This window comes from Scomber japonicus, chromosome 20 (assembly GCF_027409825.1).
Source record: "Scomber japonicus isolate fScoJap1 chromosome 20, fScoJap1.pri, whole genome shotgun sequence".
Taxonomy (NCBI): Eukaryota; Metazoa; Chordata; class Actinopteri; order Scombriformes; family Scombridae; genus Scomber; species Scomber japonicus.
In genome coordinates this window covers 7,125,278-7,148,315 of record NC_070597.1, presented here as the reverse complement: position 1 = coordinate 7,148,315, position 23,038 = coordinate 7,125,278, and the positions used below count along the sequence as shown (strand labels likewise).

The following is a 23,038-nucleotide window of genomic DNA, read 5'->3' as shown; positions in this document are numbered from 1 at the left end:
TTTTGTTATTTGTTGACCTCGTTACAGCCTTTTAAGTGTGAACATTTTCTGCTTTTCTTTGTCTGATATTCAATTGATTATCTTTGGCTGTTGGACTCAGTCAGATAAAACAAACAGCTCGGTGGTGTCACTTCAGAGTCTGGGAAACTGTGTTTGGACAAGACAAAGCATAAATTAATTGTGAGAACAATCAGCAGATGAATCAATAATGGAAATCATTATTTAATAGCAGTCCTATCTTAAATGTCTACTTAGCCTGATTCATTTTATTCTTTTGAATCACTGAACAAATTGTTGTTTCAGGCTTGTGCTCTGAGAGTGTGTGTTTGATGTGAGGCTGCTGTTTGCTCTGCTGCAACTGTAAAATTATTAAAAAGCACATTATAGATGTACAAATATTGCTGTGAAGCCAAACCATATTACAGTTTCTATCAGCTTCAAAGAATATATTCAGTATTGTAAGGCCGGACTAGTAAACAGGGCCTCTGCATCAGGCTGCCCTCTAGTGGTCAAAACATCACAATACAGCTGGAGAGCCCTGTCGTTTCATCCTGGGTTTTTGCATTTTAAAACAAGGTATATACAGGTTATATAATCCTTTAAAGTGTTTAAAATGTTATGATCATAAACTAAAAAACAAAACTTTTCTTGCTTTGAATGCATCTCACTTAGGCTGGTGAGTGAACCATACATCATATGTTGTATTTAAACAGTTGTGCTCAATGGTAGATTTTTTTTTGCACATTTACTACATCGGAAAACATCTGTTGACTGTGATGAATATGGGTACTATAGTGTACATTGGCTTTTTATGCAAATCTGTGTCTGCATTTTCATGTGCAGAGAGGCAGCAAGTGCAGGCCACATCACAGACTCGCTCCACATGACATATGCAGAAGTGAGACAAATGTTTTCTGAAATTTAAGTACCAAAAAGAGGATGTTCATTCCATCATTCTGTTAAGTAAAAGTTAAAATACCACAAAAGCAAAATTAAAAGTAAATTACATAAGTATTATGAGCTTGATGTAGTATGCAGTATTACAGTAAAAGTACTGCAGTATTATAAGTGATGTAGTATGCAGTATTACTGTAAAAGTACTGCAATATTATAAGTGATGTAGTATGCAGTATTACAGTAAAAGTAGTGATATATTATTATATATGACATCATTATATTATTAATAGTGAAGCATCAATGTTAGAGCAGCATGTTACTGTTGTAGCTGCTGGAGGTAGAGCTAGTTTACACTACTTTATATACAGTTAGCTAGTTTACACTACTTTATATACTTTATATACAGTTAGCTAGTTTACACTACTTTATATACAGTTAGCTAGTTTAGTCCAGTGGTTCCCAACCTAGGGGTGGGGCCCCTCCAAAGGGTCAGCAGATAAATGTGAGGGGTCGCGAGACGATTAATGGGAGAGGAAAGAAGAAAAAATAATGTTCTGATACACATCTGTTTTCAGGTTTTGTGAAATCATCTGAACTGTGAAACCACATGAGAAGTTTAGAGGGGAAATGTCTCTATGAGTTATTGACAGTTCCACAAACACCTGAAACATGACTAGAAAATTAAAAACTACATGTATTTTCTGTAAGATGCCATAGGAGTATTGTGGGTTTTTTTAAAAGCAGTATTTTTTTCCGAACTGTAGTGGAGCAGCATAGAAAGCCTAAAAACTTGAGTAGATGGACGTATACAGTAGTCACATTCCTCCACTGTATTCTTGACCTGGGAAACAACCGTTGAGAAAATCATATGACCTTAAAGTCCATTTAGAAACACTTGTGGGGTTTCACATTTTAAAACTGTCTTCAACAGCACACACATCATGTGATAGGATCAAAACACTTGAAACAGGAAGTAGAGGGACCTGGACGTGCAGCCGTAGGTGAGGTTGTTTTGTTAAGTGACAGGAACGGTTTGCTTTAGTGGTTAAGAAATGTGTCACATGCTCGTGTTGCTTGTTTGACATTTTTGTGGCCAACTGTTAGCCTACACGAGCTTTGAAGATGGGAGGGATAGTGTGTAGTGTGTATGTGGCTGTGTGTGTGTGTGTGTGTGTGTGTGTGTGTGTGTGTGGTAGCAGCAGGGTTTACGAAATGCACTTTAATCGCCTTGTGTCAGACAATAATCAAATGTCAAAATCAAATCTTAAGACAGAAGACAGCTTTAGAGAAAAACTGTATCAGATTGTATCTCATGTATTAGTGTGTTGGTCGGTTGAAAGATGAGTCTTTCAAATTTGCACCAAAGTTTCAAAATGATGAAGCTTCATATTAGTTTCAAAATCAGTGAGTGGATAAAAAAAAAAAAAGAAAAACAAACAATTATATTTAATGGTCTTTGAGAAACCAATAAATTAAACAAGAAATTAAACAATACTAGAAATGTAATGTATCTTCACATAATATAGTTTCAGGTGGTACAAAAGTGTGACGAGCAGTCTAGTTTTGTTTGTGGTTCAGGATTAAATTTAGGGTTTGATTAGAAATGAGGTCAGTTTATGGTTGTGGTTAAAAGACAGGTTCATAATTTTAGACCCAAATGAACATCAACCTGTTTTTCTAGCTGTAATCATTCCTCCTGTTCATACTGACCATTAGAAGAGGATCCTTTCATAATGTACTTACAATGTAAATGATGGAGGACAAAATCCACAGTCCTCCTTCTGTGCAAAAATGTATTCAAAAGTTTATCTGAAGCTAATATGAAGCTTCTGGCGTCCAAATGAGTCAAATCAAGTAGATATCTTTAATCATTACAATCATTTTTAGTGCTAAAGTCTCTCTTTTTGTTACTATTCTTCCACCACAGCTCAAAAGGGAAACAAAGAGGGAATTTGATGCTAAAAATACTGTAAATGTGTCAGATATCCACTTGATATGACTAACTCAGACTTGCTGAAGCTTCATGCAAGTTTCACATCTACTTTTAAATGACTGTGTGGACACTCTTGATTTTGGCCACCATCACTTGCAATGAAACAATACTTAAAGATATTTGAATTGTCAGCATGAACAGAAGGAATGATTACAGTGAAGAAAACCTCTTTCCCTGTTTATATAATTGGACTATTGATTTACGACAGACTTGAAAAATTGTGAACCTGTCCTTTAAAAGGTTTTCAAGTATAATTACTAGAAGTTTGAGATACGGCAGAAAGCTGTATGGAACATCTGTTGTTTATAAGCCGATGTACACACACACCAGTGAAAATCTTATAACTGTATTTGGTCATTCTGAGCCTCTCTACCTCTTATTCAAGGTGTCAATCTGACAGTAAAACGTCACCTAATTGTTGTTCAATAAAAGTCTATGGTGCGTTGCATTGTAGTCAGAAGTCTGGAATTTATGAGTTCCCAGGCGAAAAATTTAAACTTGAATGCCCCCTGAAGTAGGATTTCCAACTCGGGAAGGTTGGACGAATCTCATCAACCCCAAACTCAAAATCCAAGATGACTGACCTGTGCATCAACAGTGCAAACGTTGTAGGAATATTCTGTTTATTTGCACTTCAGTCTTATTTGTGTCTCATTAAATCAGTCGTACACACAGCACTGTCCAACTTCTATCTCTGGAAAATGCTGCTACGGTGTTTGTATGCACAGAATATAGTGAAATGTATTTTTATCAACCGGTATTGCTAACAATGGCTACAACCTGTTTTTCGAACTTCTTGAACGGGTACGCTTCAAACTTGGGTGTGATGTCATTCTCAGCTCTAGTTTCCAAAGCATATGAAACCTACCATCAGTTCCCTGAAATAAAAGTGCTGTCTTCATGACCACAAATGAAGTTGTGACAACAATTTTTTAGAGAAGCTGCAGAAAAGCTGACTTGACCATCTGCTTTTTGTCACCTGATATTTGAAAAACCCCCAGGACTTAAAAACGTGTGACCATTACTGCCAAATGAGACTATTTTTGGCTCTATTTGGCATTGTGACTATCAAACCTCAACACTTTTGAAAACCAACTAATCGTAGTCGTAGCAACACGAATTACAAACTGACAGATTACTTTTTTTATCCTGATATTTGCTGACATGTAAAGAGAAGATGACTGCACGATAGGCTCAAATTATTTTATTGTATAAACAACATTTTCACCACATTAATATCCACTTTGACAACAAGACACAACCAAACCATTGTACAAAGCCACAATACAGCATTTGCATATTTATTCAAACCTGACTTAACACCAGACTGACTTTTTGGACATTTTGTTTTACCATTAAAAAAATAAAATAATACAGTTAAAGTTAGAGAGCTGATGTTCATCTAATGCTAGAGGTGGCCATTGCAAGCCTTGGCTAAAGATAAATGTACTTTTTCCATTATAAAAATAAGAATCTGACTTTATTTAACCATTTGGAAAAAAAAGAAAACACTAAGTCATCAACACAGTCATCCAAAAGACCTTAACAGAGGATGCAGGTCCTGCCCAGCTCAAGAAGTTCAACCTGCCTCAGGAGCTGCTGATCCAGTTTTACACCGCGATCATCGAGTCTGTTCTCTGCACATCCATCACTATCTGGTTTGGAGCGAAACCAAACAGGACAGGAACAGACTACAACGAATAATCAGGTCTGCAGAAAAACAACTGGCACTGCGCATTAACCCTGTGCCTACAAATTATACATATATTTAATAAGCTTAAAATACAAAATATATACATTTCACTCATTACTGTATATTTGAACAGGCTGTATTTACTGTACATAACCACCTACTATGTCTCACTCCATGTTTAAGTCCCATAACTACTGAAGTACTTAATCATACTGAAGATATATATGGATTTTTTGGAGGTTGAATAATAAGCCTACAAGGCTTTACAACATATCACAGTTTGCCTGAAAACTCAAAACCCTTTTTTCCCCCTCAGCTTCACCTTTTTAAACATTACATTACAATACATTACATTACAGCAGTATACCTCTTAAAGTGAGGCTGAAAAATGTTTAAACGTCTCAAAAACCCAACTTAAAGAAGGCAATCTAGAAGCAAAGATATACAAACAGACCTGTATTCATTTAGCCATTCCAAGAAATATCCAGTAGGAGGGCCTGGCTTAACAAATCAATAATACAGAGACACAAAAATCAAAAAGGGGAAAGTTCATAGTCCTGAAATATTACTTGGTTACTGAAAACATCTCGTTGCTTGTGTAGATGCGGTCAGGGGATGTTGGCGGGGAAAGCACGGTGAGCATGGTGAGAGCAGGTGAAGAGGGGGTGATTGAGTTGGAGCTCAAAGTCAGTGCGACCAGATGCTTCTTACATGGGCAGCCTAAATCACGGATGAGCCTCTTCACGTCGTTCCTGAAGCGCACGCCTACCAGGGCGTACAGGATTGGGTTAAGGCAACAGCGGGTGTACGCCAAGGAGCATGTGATGTACTCCACCAGGAGGTCGCAGAACTGCCCCGCCATTTTACGTGACAGCACCACGGTGTACGGCAGCTGGAAGAGCAGAAATACCACCACCAGAGCCACCATCAGCTTCAAGGTACGCTGCCGGTGCCACTGCTTCCCCCGCCGATGTGCGTTCCCTTCCCACAGCACTCTAGCGATCGACGAGTAGCATGCCACCATCACTAAGAAGGACAGGCAGAAGACGACGACGATGGCAACATTGGTGATCCTTTTGACATTTCTGTCCGCTATCATTCCGCAGTAGGCATCTTTGCCTGATCCAGATACCCCAGAGAAGAGGATTTCAGGCAGGGTGAGGAGCACTGCAGAAAGCCACACGCAGACAGCAGCTATCTTCCCGGCTGTCAATATCTGGCTACGCAACCTGAGCATCTCTTGGGCTCGGGCCACCACCATGTAGCGGTCAACGCTGATGCAGGCTAGCAGCAGCAGGCCGCTATACGTGTTGATAGCGTAGCATGCACGCGTGGCCTTGCAGAGGGGCGTGAAGAAGATCCAACCCAGGTTAGTATCCACGGCCTGTAATGGGAGGGTGAGGAGCAAGAGGAGATCAGCCAGCGACAAGTGGAACAAGAAGACGTCAGTCATGGAGCGAAGCCGAAGGCGGCGGTAGCAAGCGAAGGTGGCGATCACCAGGCAGTTTCCCATCACGCCCACCAGGAAGATCAGGCAGAAAACACAAGTCTGGAACATTTTGATGGTCATCTCATGGTCACCAGCCTCACACCAGTATGAGTTGTGGTCGTAATCAGTAGGGTCTATGGAGTCGTTCCAATTTGAGTAGTTTGCATAGTCAACGGTGTCATCAGCATCATGAAAACCATGATCGTAGAACTCCATTGCTGGTGGAGAATAAATTAAGACAAATCAGGTTTATGTGTAAACAAGTGAGTGTGTTACAGCTAAGGTCAGCATTAAAGGATAAGTTCACAACTTTTCATATCTATGTTAAAACAAGTAATCATTCCTCCTATTAAAAATATCCCCTTAAAATGTGCTTTCAGTGTAAATGAAGGGGCCCAAAATGTGTCCACACAGTCATTTAAAAGTTTATGTGAAGCTTATATGAGGCTTCAGCAGTCTGAGTTAATCATATCAAGTGGACACATTTACAGTCTTTTTAGCATAAAATTCCCTCTTTGTGTTTCCCTGTTGAGCTGTGGTGGAAGTATAGTAACAAAAAGAGGAACTTTGGCTCTAAAAAGACAGTAATGATTAAAGATATCTACTTAATTTGACTCTTTTGGACGGCTGAAGCTTCATATTAGTTTTTTCAAATGTATAGTACATTTAAGAAGAGTCCAACTGAATTAAATGGTTGATAAAAAACATGGGCTTGTTTTTTAATAACTTTAAAACCCACTGTTATTAAAAGTTTGGGCTTAATAAAACCTATCCTGCACATTAAGAGCTTCTGTAATGTGTATCCGATGTTTTGCTGAGAACAGGGGTAAGCCAGTATAAAAGTAACACAGGATGAAAGCAATGAGGTAATTTTCTCCGAGCCTATATAAATTTGGCACATCTAACTGCGACAGCACGCACAGCACGCGTACTTAAAATAACTGTGAAAAACATCATACTAATATAATTATTGTAATGTTTTATCCAGATTTACTTATCCAGACTTTAAGTACATTCACTGAAGTTGTGTTTATTTTTTTATGAGTCATAATTAACTAAATGACTAAATATTCAGTCATTTAGTTAAATGACTAAATATTGATAAAGTATTTAGTCATTTAACACATCCTGTAGTTGGGTATGTTAGGGTTTTTCAGTATAGAAGTCAGACGTTTAACTGTGAGGAGTTTTTGTCAGGATGACAGTAACAGCTGTTTCTTTCTTCCCCGTCATTAATGTGGTCACATCGAGTGTGTTGCAGCATATTGAAAACATGTGTACGCCATATTGCACCGGCATGCCGAGTCAAGGTGAGAACAACAGAGAGAGCTGGTTAACCATGAAATGTATGAGTCTATCACCTAAAAGTCAGTATTAGAAGTGCAGCAGAAGCTTATCTAAACAGTGTTACTTTCATACATGCTCTCCTATTCTGAGTCACTCTACTAAATGCCACAGCCAGACACACTTGCGTGACAACCTCTTATTGTTAAAACCCCACGCTGTACTCTCAGACACAAAGCCTGGGTTGATTTTGGGCACAATACAGTAATTCTTTTCATTATATTAGGATGCAAATACCAGCTTTTTAGATTTTTTTACAATCAGATTGAAAGTGAGACATCTGCAGCTTTTGTTCCTCAGTTGAAAAGTTGCCGCTTCTGCACCAGGTTGCGTGACACTGGCACCAGGTTGTTGGCACAGGGGAAATTTGTGGGTAGCATAAAGGTCTACAGATCAGTCAGTGTCGCGTGCTAAGAGCCTTTATAGGCAGTTTCCTAATTCAATCTTTATCATTTCAGCTTTCACTGCGTTATTCTGTCACTTGCTGTGGCTGCTCACATGTTAAATTATGCTCTTTCCTTTCTGATATATATATTTTTTTTAATTCCTCTTTAACTTCTTTATTTAGCGGTGGATACAGACATTAAGGAGGTTCCCTTAAAAGGTAAGAGGAACAACAGTAAAGAGGAAAAAATTGTGTAGCTGTGTAGCAGATCAGTGTAGCGTGTTAGAGATATTTATTTCTTATTTTTATAAAGTATTGCTCTACTCTATGTACAGTAATAAAAGGTAAATGAGCAGCAATTTAGTTTAGACGCAGGTAAAATTAAAGCTATGTTATCCATGTTTTGTTGATTTCAAGTTATACTGAGAAGCTTTTCCAATTGAACAGTTAAGTTGAAAAAGGATGAATAGATCTATCAGAAACAACCGGAGGAAGGCCTGCTGGTATATTTTACAGGCAGCTGGAGGAAATGTCTCCTCACAGAGGATATATATATGTGAGTCAAGGTTGGGTTATGATTTCTGCTGAGCCAAATTAGAAAACAGTTCCTAATGTGATCATATGGATTACAGTTACTTCTTTGTGAGCATTAGGAGTTACAACAAGGCAATATTTTTACAGTGAAATTTCAAGTACTGAACAAAAACTACCAGAATCTTCAATTAGTTCACTACTCTGCACCTTTGCTCGCTCATATTTGTGTCAATAGTCAGGTTTTCGCCTTTGTGTTGCAGCTGCCATCTGTTTAATACGAGATATCATTTCCGAGCATAGCAACACAATCTTAACTTACATCTCAAAAGTTGAACCTCGCTCTCTTAAGATCTGTAACACCAGTGCCACCAGGGGTCTATTACTGGGCCATTATTGCTTACAACAAATGTGAATAAGCTTTAACTGTGACTAAAACAATGTATTTTAATGTCTATTGTTATGCTGATGACATTATCTTGTACATCCTGCGTCTCCTTTCCCTCTGACTCATCTTCAGACTGTTCAATCGTGCACTGAAATCCCAGCTCTTCTACTTTCGCACCTTCGCGTCTCCACTCAAGCTGTTAATTCATGCCTATTTATTATAAGTTTCGCTCTCCGTATGCAATACTGGATCTTATGATGTTTACCGTAAAAGGCTTTATTGGTTAGTGGTTAAAGGCTCCACTACTTTAAATCTTGTAATTATAATACACAATCTAATCATTATGCTCTAGCGGATATTCCTTATCATAGCAAGACTGGATGCGGCCTTCGTTCACTTTTTTTTTTTTTTTTTTTTTTACTTTTAATCTGCAAACGGCTCTGTGGTTAGACTTCTAAACTTTATCAGATTTCTTTTATACCGTAACTCTTCTAATAGTTTCTACTTATTCTTTTTTACATTTTTAATATTGGTTGTCTGACTTAATTAGATTGTCATTATTGTTAGTTGTTCTCAGGTTTCTTTTATACATTTTAAACCTGCCCCCCCCCCCCCCCCCCCTCATTTATTAACAACCACACTGTACATTATATCACAATGTTAGGAAATATTACTCTATTACAATCAATAGAAAGTGAAATTCAGTAGCCTTGCATGTATTTGTACAGTTTGAGTGGGTAGCAGCTACATATTTCAGTCATTTTTTCCCAATACAGTGGGGTAAGATGTGAGAAGTGTGTCACTACCACTTCTCATGACTGACAATATTGTATGTGACAAATATACATACCAGACACACCAGAGGAGAGTTTTGTTTAGCAGTCAGGAAATCATAATGGTTATGTCTGAAAGTTTGAGGTTTATTCTCAAACGTTCATTATTTTGTTTCAAAATAAATGTCATAATCATATTTTCTATTAACATTCAAAGTCAGCAAATCCCAGGTTGTACACTTAGACTAACTTGGAATAAATTGAAATAATTTGACAAACAGACTTTTTTTAGGTTTAGTGCTCAAATCATATGATTATTAGTCATATGTGATGATTCCCCAACCACACTGCCACACAGTTTTGCTTTTTGATTTGCTCTGTAGTGACAAAGAACAGATGCTATAATCTATAATGAGTTAATCATCTTATAATGATCAAACATGTACAAATGGAAATGTTACATTTAAGCTCAGTCATGATTATGAAGAGGCATAAAAAAAGTATTATCATAATTATTTTTAATTTTATCTATGTCTATATATTTAATTTCAATTTATAGCGGACATTTAAAAAAAAATTTAATTACATAACTGCCCATATTTTCCCATAAGTTACCTACCAGTGGTGCTTGAGATGTTAAACATGTCCCAGGTCCTCCTCCTTTGTCTGTAGTAGAGACTTGAGAGGCTGGCACTCTTAAAAACAAGCCTGTAGGCTCAGCCTGAACCACCTCCAACCAATGAAACCAGCTCTGTGTTTTGCTGACCGGGACATACCCCTGCGATAGTTGTTTGCATCATCAAGAAGTGTCTGAAACTTTGCTGCTCCATTAGCACTTTCATATCTATGAGACTAGCTCTGTGGGTAATGTCGTATCTAGTACCAAATCTAATCAAGAAACGCTTCAGCTGCATCCTGAAAATGTTGCAACCAGTCAACAGATATCTATCACCATCACTGCATGTATCTGGCATGCCTAAAACACTTACATTGACAGACTGTCTATTTGCCAGTGTTTGTCCTTTGTACAGGCATCAAGCTGTAGGTTCAACGGGCGGACAAAAAGTGCAACAACAAATCTGGGTGTGACTGGTAAACTCAGTTCACAACCGTTACCCGACCTCTTTTTGAGGTTTAGGGTATTTTGTGGAGTCGCCACATAAGGGGTCTAACCCACCAGCCAAACCCCTCCAGGCATCCAAGCATCCAGGCGTGCCCTCCCATAACCTGTGAGTGCACCCCTGACCTAAGAGTCTTTTTGAGTTCAAGCTTTATGTAGTTAGGAATTATTAAGATTAAGTTACAGGAGTCATCACTCATACAGAGAAACGATTGTATTGCTGTAACTTCTGTTTGTTTGTTTTATAATAAAAGGTGCACAGCCGGAAACCGGAAGTTCAGAGCTGACATGAGCAACTTTTGGCCTGCAGACGGCAAAGCAAACACATTCTGCCATCTGGTGTCGTGGTAGTTTTTTCACTTTAAACTCAAGCGAAGTTGTTAAATATGGCCACAGTTTATAAAAAAATGAAAAGGGAAGTATGTTAATGCTTTTTAGATGTCTTGTGTAAAGCATCGAATGGCACCATGGTTTCTATGGCAATGATGCAGCCTGACAAAGCAGTATATATATATCTCCATAATACAGTACAGACAGTGTTATGGACTGTGTAATGGGTTTTTTTTCTGTTTTGAAACGAGGATACAGTTTTTATTTTTGAGTAAGAGGTGTTCAGTGTGAGTTTTATGAAACAATCTACATAATCTAAATACATCCCCACACATTTATAATGAGAGCATAGATCAGAGTAGGAACATCCATGCTTTTTGCTTTAAAATTATCAGGAAGGAAATCTGGAAGTTTTTCAAAAGGCCAAAAGGTGTGCACGCTGGCAATGTTAACAGTAACATGGATATTGCACAAAAAAACGGCCTTTATTTTGAAACTATTGGCAGCAACGATTTGAACTATTGGAACTAACTTATAAGCAATAAGTAAGCATACTCAAATAAGCAATTGGAAAGCCTCTTACCGTATTTACAATAATGATGTGTTCAAAGGTTCTGGACATATCTACAGCGTCTGCAGCACAACTTTCCACTTAATTTAAAAGGGAAAGTTTTACAAAGACGATGACGATGACAATAATATGTTAATTAATGTCTGCGTTTGGTGAAAGTGTGGTTTCGTGCCTCATTAACCCAGACGCTAATTCACACACTGCATATGTGCAGTCTGATCACTGCAGAGATGTTAACGACAGTCAGCATCAAACCACAATGTTTGTTTCAGGGGTTGGCATCAGTGCAGAGGGCATGAGAAACACGAACGCTGACTTGATGTGAACTGATTCGGCTGATGGGAACCGTTTTCATGCTGACAGCTGGGCGGACGTGTTGATAATCCTTGATCCACTGTGTGGTTTTTCTTAACCTGTAGTTTTTACCCTCCTTGCTTGTTTGTATGTGTGGTTTCTGCAAACTGATGTGAAACCGGTGACCTACTACTCAACCTGTGAACACAACAAATCTGAGTTAAATAGTGATTGGCTCCCTGGAATGACTGGCATGACTGACTCCTACTCACATCTAGCGGATTACTTTGGTCCACTTATAAAAAACTAATTATTACTTAAAAAGTACTCGATTTTACAGATAAGTATTTCCTCCTTAAGGACACATAGTGAACGCATTTTAGATATATTTCTTTTCGTTAAGTACTCAATTTAGAAAAAAAGGTTTAAAAGGTTAATTAATGATTTGTGAATGCTTTACAGCTAGTTCAAAAGCAATTCATCACTTCTGAATCATTTATAAAAGGGTTATTTCACTACAATAATACAATAAATCCAAAGTTGTGTTCTTGAATTGTTAAAAATGTGTATGAATAGGTTAATGGAGTTGAATTTGGCATTTACCTTTCAATTCCCAAATCTGCAGATTAAAAGACAAGATGCATCAAAGCTCAAACTAAAATCTGACATTTTTGTGTAATTTTAATTAATTAATTGAAATGTTTTCTGCATATTTTGACCATTTAGTACATTATACACGGTTTAGGACATACTACAACACATTTTAATAACACAGATTAAATGTCTTATATAATATAGGGCTTGGCGACTTACATCTCATATCCTGATATAGGTAATTTCATATCCCAATAATGATACTTAGCCCATTTTAGTACATTTTAATTAATTGAATAAATCATCTGTCCATGATATAATATTACATTATGTAGTATAATACTGTGATATCATCATTATTATCTTATTATAATATCATTATAGTACTTGTTGTGTCAACAGTCTAAGCGTTGAGGTGTAATTGTGATGATATGGAGAGGTAGTGACTCTTAAATTAACTTTTACAAGGCTTATATAAGGCTTAACATGCTTCACTAATTAAAATCACTTCAGTGGCTCCCAGTAAAACACAGAATCACCATTAAAGCTTTTACTGGTTTGTCTCCCTGGTTCACTTTGGATCTGCTCACTTCTTAAGGTGCGGGTTTTCTAACTGTACCTAAAAACCCAGATCTGGTGAGGATGTTTCTAGTTGTGTTCTCTGTAGAGCTGCAATGACAACTTTATAAACCCATCACTTGACAGAAAATTAGTTGGTAACCATTCTGATAAAAGAACAGTTAAGTCAAAAATGCCATTACAAAGCTCTCAAATATGAGAAAGTGTTGCTTTTCTTGGTGTAAATTAAACATTTGGGGGTTTTGGACAGTTGGTTGGACAAAATAATACACTTTCGGATGTTCAGGATGTTTAATTGCAATGATCGTTCTCTTTGCAAACTGAAAACCTTTCTGTTGTCTCAGGTTTAATTTAGTTAGGATTAGTTGTGTGTGTGTGTGTGTGTGTGTGTGTGTGTGTGTGTGTGTGTGTGTGTGTGTGTGTGTGTGTGTGTGTGTGTGTGTGTGTGTGTGGTAGATGCATATTTGTCAATTTCTATTCCTCTTTTTTGATTTCTCTTTGTTGCCGTTTCTACTTCCCTGTATTGTGTTTATAGTATATTCTCCTCTACAAGTTATTTTCTGTTTTTTGTATTAATGAATTCCCTTTCAATATAAAAATGAGTATAAGCTATAGAGAGGGTCATATACTATTTATTTTCTAATAAATCTTAAAATGAAATAGTAATTCTAAAACATTCATAGCAATATATGTCATAATCTTTACTGATTTTAATTTTTTTGTAAAAATATGTAATTTAAAAAGTAAAAATGAGGTTTAAAAACAAAAACACAACAGCACTGAAGTAATGGTGGACTTTCCAACACATAGTCCAGGTGAACTGTAGATAAAGAGACATAGAGTTTATTCTATTCATTAAATCTAAAATAAATCAATCTTTCTTTCAGGGGCAGTTTGTCATCAGGAAGCTTCTTCAGAGCACTACGGCTGTTTTCATATGTTTGAAAGGAAACAACGAATAGGTGAGACAAGGCCAGACCAGAATAGACTTTACAATCCTTGCATCATCTCAATGTGGAGTTGTGAAAAAAGATTAGCTGAAGGTGTGAAGAGACGAGCACTGGCTTTGCTTTCAGACAGAGATGGTGTCATAGTTTAAAGATTTTGTGCAGTGACTATTTACAGCATTTTAGTTTCGGAGCTTAATTTATACCATTTGTCTGTGCTGATACAAAATCTGATTTTACTCTAGTCTAGTATGAAAACTATACATTTGTAAACCTTTCTTTAAGAAATATAAACAGATTTTTCTACAAAATATTCTTTTTTTAATGACCAAAGAAGTCACAATGTTAAATATTATCTAAATCAAGCTGTGTGACAACTGGACTTGATTAAATAAGTCTGATCAAAGAAATCTGACCATTTAATGACAGTTTTAGATCGATATTGGCTACACAGTATTAAGACTCGATACCTAGCCTTAGTAATTAGATATAAATACTAGGGCTGGGCCAAATAAATCGATTTTTATATTAATCATGATTTTTTTCTGGCGATTTTTATTTTTATTTATTTACATAGACAGTGCATTTAAAATAGGGCTGGGCCAAAAAAAAAATTTTTTATATTTATCGCGATTTTTTTCTGGCGATTTTTAAAAATCGATTTTTATTTATTTATTTATTTAATTTTTTATTTTTTTTCTAAAGAGCAGTTAAATGTAGCAGTTTAGTTTATTGTAAGATGTTGGCGGATGAGAATGTTTTTTGTGAGGGCAGGTGCACATTTTTAAAAATAAATCTCACAAACTGATGTGATGTGTGTATTATTGTGTTTAGTAAATATGACTTATGATGTTTTATCAAGTGTTTCGTTCAACCTGTTCTTGTTTAAGGAAAGAAAATCACAATCATTGAAATATAAAATCGCAACACTTGTTTAATCAGAATCGTAATTTAAATCGAACCAGGACCCAAAAATCGTTAGAGAATCGAATCGACACAAAAGCATATCGGCCCAGCCCTATAAAATACTAAAATATACACTGAAATACTTCATATTCAGTCATGTCTTTCATTTCTGTCACTCTTTATTGTGTTTTCTCTTGTAGTTTCAAATACACACACACACACACACACACACACACACACACACACACACACACACACACACACACACAGGTCTTTTAAAGAGGGTTTCTCTCTCAGTGAAACAAGGTTTGTTGTGGTTCATTTGATTAGACTTTGCATGTGTTAATGTTTAGTTTGTGTAATTCTCTCAATGTGTTATGAGTCAGCCATGTGTCAGCCTGTCTCTCTAAAGTCTCGTAAAGTCTATGTGTTCGTACAGTTTGTGGGTAATATTCTCCTTAATTTCATTCTAACTGGAAATGAGCTTACTGGAGTAATGAGTCACATGTCTAATGCTTGAAAAAACATATTAAAAGGAAGTTTTGAGACAAAGAGCTGTGTCTGTCCTGATTACGAATTTTAACACATTGACGTCTTACTTGTACAGGAATGCAAAAAACTGAATTGCTGAATTGAAATTTAATAGTTACTGTAAGAATCCATTGTTACTCTTGTATTTAGGGCAGCAACAATCTGACTCATTTCCATTATCGATTAAAGCTGCAGTTGGTAGTCTTGTCATATTTGCTAAGACTAGATGTAAAGACGGCATTACATGAAACTAGTAATCTGTAAAAAAACAAACAAACAACAGGCTCATTTAGCCCCGCCTACTGCTCCTACTGCAAATTGCCAGAATCCACTTCGACCGGACAAAAAGACCCAAATCAGAGCCAGGATTGTGTCTGATGGAGTGTCTGACAGCTGTCTATCACTGCTCACGCACACAGGCCCCTCCCCCTTCCTCCTCACAGGCCCCTCCCCCTTCCTCCTCAGCTCGGTCAAGCTCATATCTCAGAGTTTCTGGGTAAGGTATAGCCATGTGAAAGTCACTGTAAAGCGTTTTTTATCTAGCTGTGTGGAGTGTAGTTCATGTATTACCGATCACGTGCACACCCGTGGTCGCGTGCACGTCAGCCTCCTCTGGGGGCGGGACTTTGGAGGCAGGGCAGGAGTACAGTGGAGAGGGAGGGGGAGGGATCTGACAGTTGTACTTCTTCAAATTTGATGCTAAAGTCCTCTCTCTCCTCAAAGATACCAACTGCAGCTTTAATCATTGTGTTGTTTGGTCTATAAAATGTCAGAAAATGGTGTCGATCATTGTTTACTAAAGCCCAACGTGACGTGTTCGTGTCTGTAACCCAAAGATAAACAGAAATTATTCACATTTGAGAAGCTGGAATCACAGTTTTTGAACATTTATTTCTTAAAAGATTACTCAAAATAATAAATGATCAAGACAGCTGGCCATTGATTTAATAGGTGGCAACTTAAATCGATTAATTTGACTATTGTGACATCGTGACTATGACATTTTTTGGTCTCGTCCATACAGAAACAACAGGAAGTGTTGTAGAAAGCGTCACGGCTAGACATTATTTGATCATGATGCATTATCCTTTACTGGCAGCTCCGAATTCCAACAGAGTTCCTGAACATCTTTCAACAAGCAGCAAGCCCCCCAACCCCCTCCCCCCTCCCCTCTCCGAATACCAGAACGTGGCTTCCTGCCTCTGCGGGCCAAGGTGTAGACAGAAGCTATTACTAAAGGGCTCTTACTTCCTGTACATTAAAAACCACAAAAGCACAGGAAGTAGTTGCATTTTAGTGGTGTGTATGTGTGTGTGTGTCTGTGTGTCACATTTCTCACATCTTTTTTTTTTTTTTTTTTTTTACATTTTTTGCACAAAACATGGGAAAACCTGGATGTTTCAAGAGTCTATTTGGTGCGTGCATCATTATTTGCTGCAGACATGTCAGAGCTTTCAGTAAGCCAATTGAGATATTGTTTATGTGTTTGGGAAGCGTCTGGCCGTCTGCCTCGTCTCTGTCCGGGCGGCCGCCTTCGCTGCTACTACATGAAGGAGGAAATCCCTTAAGTGTTTTTTCTTCAACTATCTGAAGAACAGCAGGAAACTGGCCCCATTTGCTCACATCACCACCAACATCAGTACAGTCCCCCTCTCCAATTAGGAGATATATCACAGTGACAATATGTGTTTATGTCAGTGTCCACAAGAACAGAGTGAGGACATACCACTACTTCCCTTTATTTACTGAAAAACTGATAAAAATCATAGCTGTTTGTTGTACTGTTCAAAGTTTCGAAAAGTATCTCATTCCAGATGGTTTGGTTTATTTATATTTGGGTTGTGAACTGTTGGTCAGGACAAACATGATATACTAGTTTGTCAATTTGAACTTTGGGAAACAGTGATTGTTATTTTTCTCCATTTTTTATCAACACAAAAACAAATTGATTAATTAATAAAGAAAATAATTAGTAGTAGTAGTAGCTCTTCTAACCATGAAGCGCAACAAATCAGAGAAAAAGGACCAAAACTAACAATGTGTTCATTTGTCTACTTTCTGGTTTCTCACTGCCCCAGATACTGAAGACATTTTTACAAATGAGTCACAAATATAGCTTATTTCATAGAACAGCTGGCTACTGTATTTTAAATGGAAAAGAGGAAAACAGTTCATTTGTTGGGATTTTAAACTGCAGATTAATACACATTTGGTGCTCTTGTGTTTTATATTAGCTTCCTAAACAACTGATTACTATTATTATCAATTAATCTGCCTACAGCTGCAACATTTAGTTGACTAACTACAGCATGAAACTCATTTGAAAATACTTTGATAATCTTTTGATTCATTATTTTACCGTCTGGTTCCAGCTTCTGGAGGCATCGTTTTGGACGTTTCTCTCACTGTAATGAACTTTTCCCTCAGACAGGGCAAATATCAAGGGGCCTTTAAACAACAGAAGAGACAGAACAGACAGTTTTTACTTCAGCGGTTACACAATTAGCTATACGTGATCTAATCTGCTGCATGGCATTTTAGGCAGAAACAGTTGGCTAAGAATAAGAAGCTGGTGACTTTATGATTTCCACTGCTTTTGCTGATAAAAAGGAGTGGGAATAGATGGTTTGATAAGAGACTCATAAGTGTTAGCAACTACTTTGATGACATTTTAATTGTTTCCATCGTTTATCAAGTTTAAATAGCAAACATTGTTTAGCTTCCGTTTCTCAAATGGTCTCTATGAACTGATGTCGTCCACTAATAACAAAATCTGTTGAGTAACACGGAGGGAAGTTAATGGGGGAAGTTTCCACCTCAGTAGCAACAACCTTCTCGCAAGTGTTAGAGAAGATAAAATACAAATTGGTGTTGAGTAAAACATTAAAAAAGTAAAAAAAACAGATGTGATTGTAATGTAATGTACTTATTCCTCCATTTTCCTCCCTGTCTATCTCAATCTTCACATATTAACTCATGATCAGATGTAATTATCCCTCCTTCATCTGCTGTTCTTCTCTCGCTCTGTATCTGTCTGTATCAAGCATATTTCAGCACGACACACACACACACACACACACACACACACACACACACACATACACACACACACACGGTCAGCTGTGCTAAGATAAAGAGGGTTGGGCTTCTTTCTTAACCCCCTCAGCTCTCAGATGTTCAGCTCACAAATGGCACCTCAGGTCAGTGACGGGCCTCGCAGGTTACCGCTGCTCTCCAACATGATCCTGTACCTGCTCTTCCCCGTTCTGATCATCGGTATGTGTTCGACTTCACGCACACATTTAATTTCATGTTCTATGTGGGTTTTTAGGACAGTGAATGGTGTTTTACTCTATTGGTATTTCCTGTTTTTTTGGCTTTACAGCATGTTTCCACCAGTGTCTATTGTTTTCCCCGTGTGTGGGATTGATGGAGGAAAAGGCTGAAGACATTTTTTTGTTTTACAGGATGGTGTGACTGTGAGTGTATTTTAAAATGTGCAGGAATTCTTCTTGTGCTGTTTAAAAATGATTTGTTGAATCTGTGTTTGCAGGTGTCGTCGATTCACAAACAGTCAACAGGACGGAGGGAGCGTTCGGCAACGTTGAGGTGAACCAAACATTCACAGTGTCAACCAACAATCACAGTAAGACTTCATCTTTTTCACAGTTCAGAGCTAAAACTATTTCAATATTGATTAACCTGCTGAATTTTTTCTCTATGCAATGATGAATCACTAAAATGTTCAATGGTGTAAAGTTTCTCTGAACCCAAGTTGACAGCTTCAAACTATATTCAATGTATTATCAGAGAAGAAGAGAAATAGTCCCATTTACAACCAGAACAGAGACTAGAGACACTGATTTTTAGGCATTACTGCTTGAAAATGACAATCAAATCAAATCATGATATATTTAAAAATGTATAATGATCTGTTACTCTTATTGGTATTAATGTATAATTTTGACATGGCAGCAGTCTCAACACTAGTAGATGTAGATTTGACATAATTCACTCACTTATTCTGCATGAGGAAACTCCCCTTCTTATCAGCACTTGGTTTTGACATAATTCATTCAGTAAATGAGGACAATAATGCTAACATAAGAAAAATACAATGTTTGTCTGCAGGTGTGACTCAACCAGAAAATGTGACACGCAGCTTGGACACAGATAAGCTGAATGAATTTAGGGATGAACTTCAAAACAAAACTGTTATCACGGAGGATGATGGTGAGTTTTTCCACTTATTCTTTCACGAGGAAACTCCCGTTCTTATCATCGCCTTTAAAGTTCCTGTACTTGTGAAAACGCTTATTAACAAGTTGAAACATTAACAAACTATGTGGCAGGTTATCAGCAATCTAGTTTCACTTTTGGGTACGAACCAAGACAGAAAATCGCTCTACTGAGCTACTTTATGAGCTGGCAACTCTATGAAACTGGAGTGAATTCAAACAAAGAAGCTACACCAAAATTAATCTATGACTCATTTCATCTGTTTGAATGAAATACAATGCTGTCTCTGTGTATGTGTTACTGCTGTGTTTTGTGTCCCTGACTGAGCCAAGCTGATGTACCGTCTGTTGTAACGTTGCAGAGAGTTTTCAGGATCAGGAAGAGATAGCTCCAGATGGACTCAAACACTGCTATGAGGATGGACTGCTAATATACAGCCGCGAAATTTGTGGGAACGATTTCTACAATGTGATGCTGAACATCACAGAAGACTGGTGTGTCCTGGAGAATATCATAAGGTATTTTTTTAAAGCAAGAAATGCCAAAAATGTGCTGGTTTCAGCTTTTAAAATGCAATTATGTAGAGCCTTTCTTTCTTAATTTTTCAGTATATTTTGCCATTTTATAGACAAAGTTGTCAACTCAGAATATCAGCAGATTAATTAATAGTGAAAGGGCCACATTATTATTAGTAGTAACAGCAATAGTAGTAGAGAAATTAGTAATTACGTCTCACAAATTCTCATCTCAAAGAAAAATTAAATTATATGTTTGACCTCAGTTTTTATTATGTGCAAGTACTTAATTAACTTTATTAGGAGCACCTGTGCAATCTAATGCACTCCAATACGACAGCTCTGCCATAAATTCTGCTTATACATTAACTGTTTTAGGCTTAATAGGTAATAACTAAAATTGCACATTATGTCTACTGGCAGCCAATGGAGAAAGGCCAAGTATTAAATATGTTTTCATCAGAATGACATCAGTAGGCATTTTGAATAGTGAGGGAGTCCATGCATGCATTAGTTCCTTAAAAGCAGAATATGCTTAAGGACAAAGCTATGTTGTGATTAATCTGTCGCTACCACAATGACAGTGTTGATTATGTAGCATGACACCAGATTAAAGGAGTACTGGCATAGCTGCTGTTATTTCACCGAGTGTTTTAAGTTCTTGAAAATTAATCATAACATTTTGATCATATAAAAAAGTAATTCCATGTTGTGCTAAAAGACCATCAATATCAATCAATTCAATATTTCTGGTACTAGCAAAAATTAGCATAAGCATTTATAACTTTTTTATGAATATAAATATATATATTTTTATGAATGCACTGTTTTAACCAAACTAGCAGCGAGTGCCACTGTCAGCTTCACCCATTTGTCCAAATATGGTCACTTCTGGTTTCAATATCCAAGATGGTGACCATCAAATTGCTAAACATGAGGCTTCAAAAATGGCAGTCCACAAACCAGTGGGTAAAGTTACAGTGACTATATCTATGGCTTAATCCTCTAAAATACAAATGTCAATAGTATTTTATGTGAAATCTATGATATGTTAAAAACTCAACACAATTGTAAGCAGCACTGCGAAACATCCACCATGAACACTGAGCGCAGTGGAAAGCTGCATCCTGAATCTGTGCTGAATAACTTTAGGTTTAAATGTGACTGATGGTCGCTTCCTTCGACCCACCCTTCCACATTCTCAATCATCTCTGATCTGTTAAGGTTCACACAGGAAGTAGTTTAACCACAACACTCTCAGTTTTAGTTACATGCACCAACTCATGGTCCAACTGAAGAGCTTTGTTTCAAAAGTGAGGTATCCTGTTTCACAAAAACAATCCCTTCTAACAAAATCATACCCAGTTTCATGTAAAATATCACGAATGATATTACTTTACCTTGCTTTACTGGTTTTTGACCATAATAAATGTCATGTCAAAAGATGGCAAAATATTACATGAAACCCAGAACACTGTAAATTAAAATTTCTAAAACATACAGTATGAACTATAACTTTGAATGATTTATTCTGACAGTTATGTTCATAATTAATCGATTAAGCAGTTGATCACATGCTCAAAACACAGGTGTATTCAATTTACAATGATATAATACAAATACAAACAGTAAACATATTTTAGGGGCTGGAATAAGCAAGTTTTTTTTAAATAAATGAATACAATCAAGGCTGAATGACCAAATGGATAAAGTGGGCAGCTGCCAGCATCCCCCAGACTTTCAGGAAGTTGATCATTCTGTGTATAAAATGTCAGAAAATACTGAAATATGTATATAATTATGGAGTCAACTAGGGCCTAGGAACAAAGATTTGCCCCCTAGGAGGTTAATTCAGCCTTTAATAAAATGATAATTTGGTTATTAAAATGTTTTTTTGTCAATCAACTCGCAAACAACTGTTCCCTATAAGCTGTTAAATTGCCTCAGTTTGTTCATAATACCACAATAACTTTAATCCATCTTTTTGCAGACCGTACAACGTTATGACAGAATGCTTAGAGGAAATCTCTTCTATGTTGGGCTGCTACTACCCACACCCCCGCATTCAAGAATTCTTCCTGGAAATCCACTCACACTACTTCTACAACTGTACTGAAGAGGAGACGCCTTTCGCGGACGCACCTCACGGACTGGTGGTCGCCCTCACGCTCATCCCCGTCAGCCTCATCCCCATCCTGGTTTATCGGGTGGTGTGGAATAGTAAGGTTCAACGCTGACCTGTAGCTGCTACAGCCGAACACATCATAAACCTAAACTCACTCTGAGAATATCCACCAGAAATGACTATATTTAGAAATGTACAAAAAGTGTATGTAAGTTATATCAATAAGTACTAAAATTATCAACCTACTGTAAATGTAATTCACTTAAATCTCAATTAAAAAAATGTAAAAAGTTGTTTTTATACATGTTTAAAATACAGTAAACTCAGAAATTATGACATTTTTGTAGTTTTGGCTCCGTACTTCACATTGATTTTGAGCAGTGTTGCCAAGTAGTTGCTATGGAGCAGAAGCCAGTCAGAGAGTCATAGACCATGATTACAATTGGCATCAACATGCATCTCAGTAAATACAAGTGTAAATGACCTCCAAGATGCACTATGATCTAATTATTCAAACCACTTCTGGGATGCATCTGACCACATATCTCTTGCTAATTCGTCCCGATATGTCCCCGGCATCAGTTCGATTTCCAGCTCCTCCTTACTTAACCCCAATTTTTTCACAATGGCTGCACCAACCGTGTATGAATGTGTGTGTGTGAATATGTGAATGTGACGTGCAGTGTAAAAGCGAATGGAAGTGATGTAGTCGGCAACAAAATCTTGACACAAGTGGTCAGCTCGAGACGCATAACACTAACAGAGCGAGGTGTGAACAGTAATGTGTCTCAGCA

General features: G+C 37.2%; 1 protein-coding gene across 1 annotated transcript; it reads right to left on the bottom strand.

Moving 5' to 3' along the window:
• Positions 1-5,148: 5,148 nt before the first annotated feature.
• On the bottom strand, positions 5,149-11,565 carry ccr10 (chemokine (C-C motif) receptor 10). The gene is given in 4 exon segments (XM_053341905.1): positions 5,149-6,290; positions 10,113-10,166; positions 10,169-10,271; positions 11,527-11,565. Coding segments are annotated over 4 exon segments (1,338 nt in total).
• Between the last annotated feature and the right edge of the window lie 11,473 nt (positions 11,566-23,038).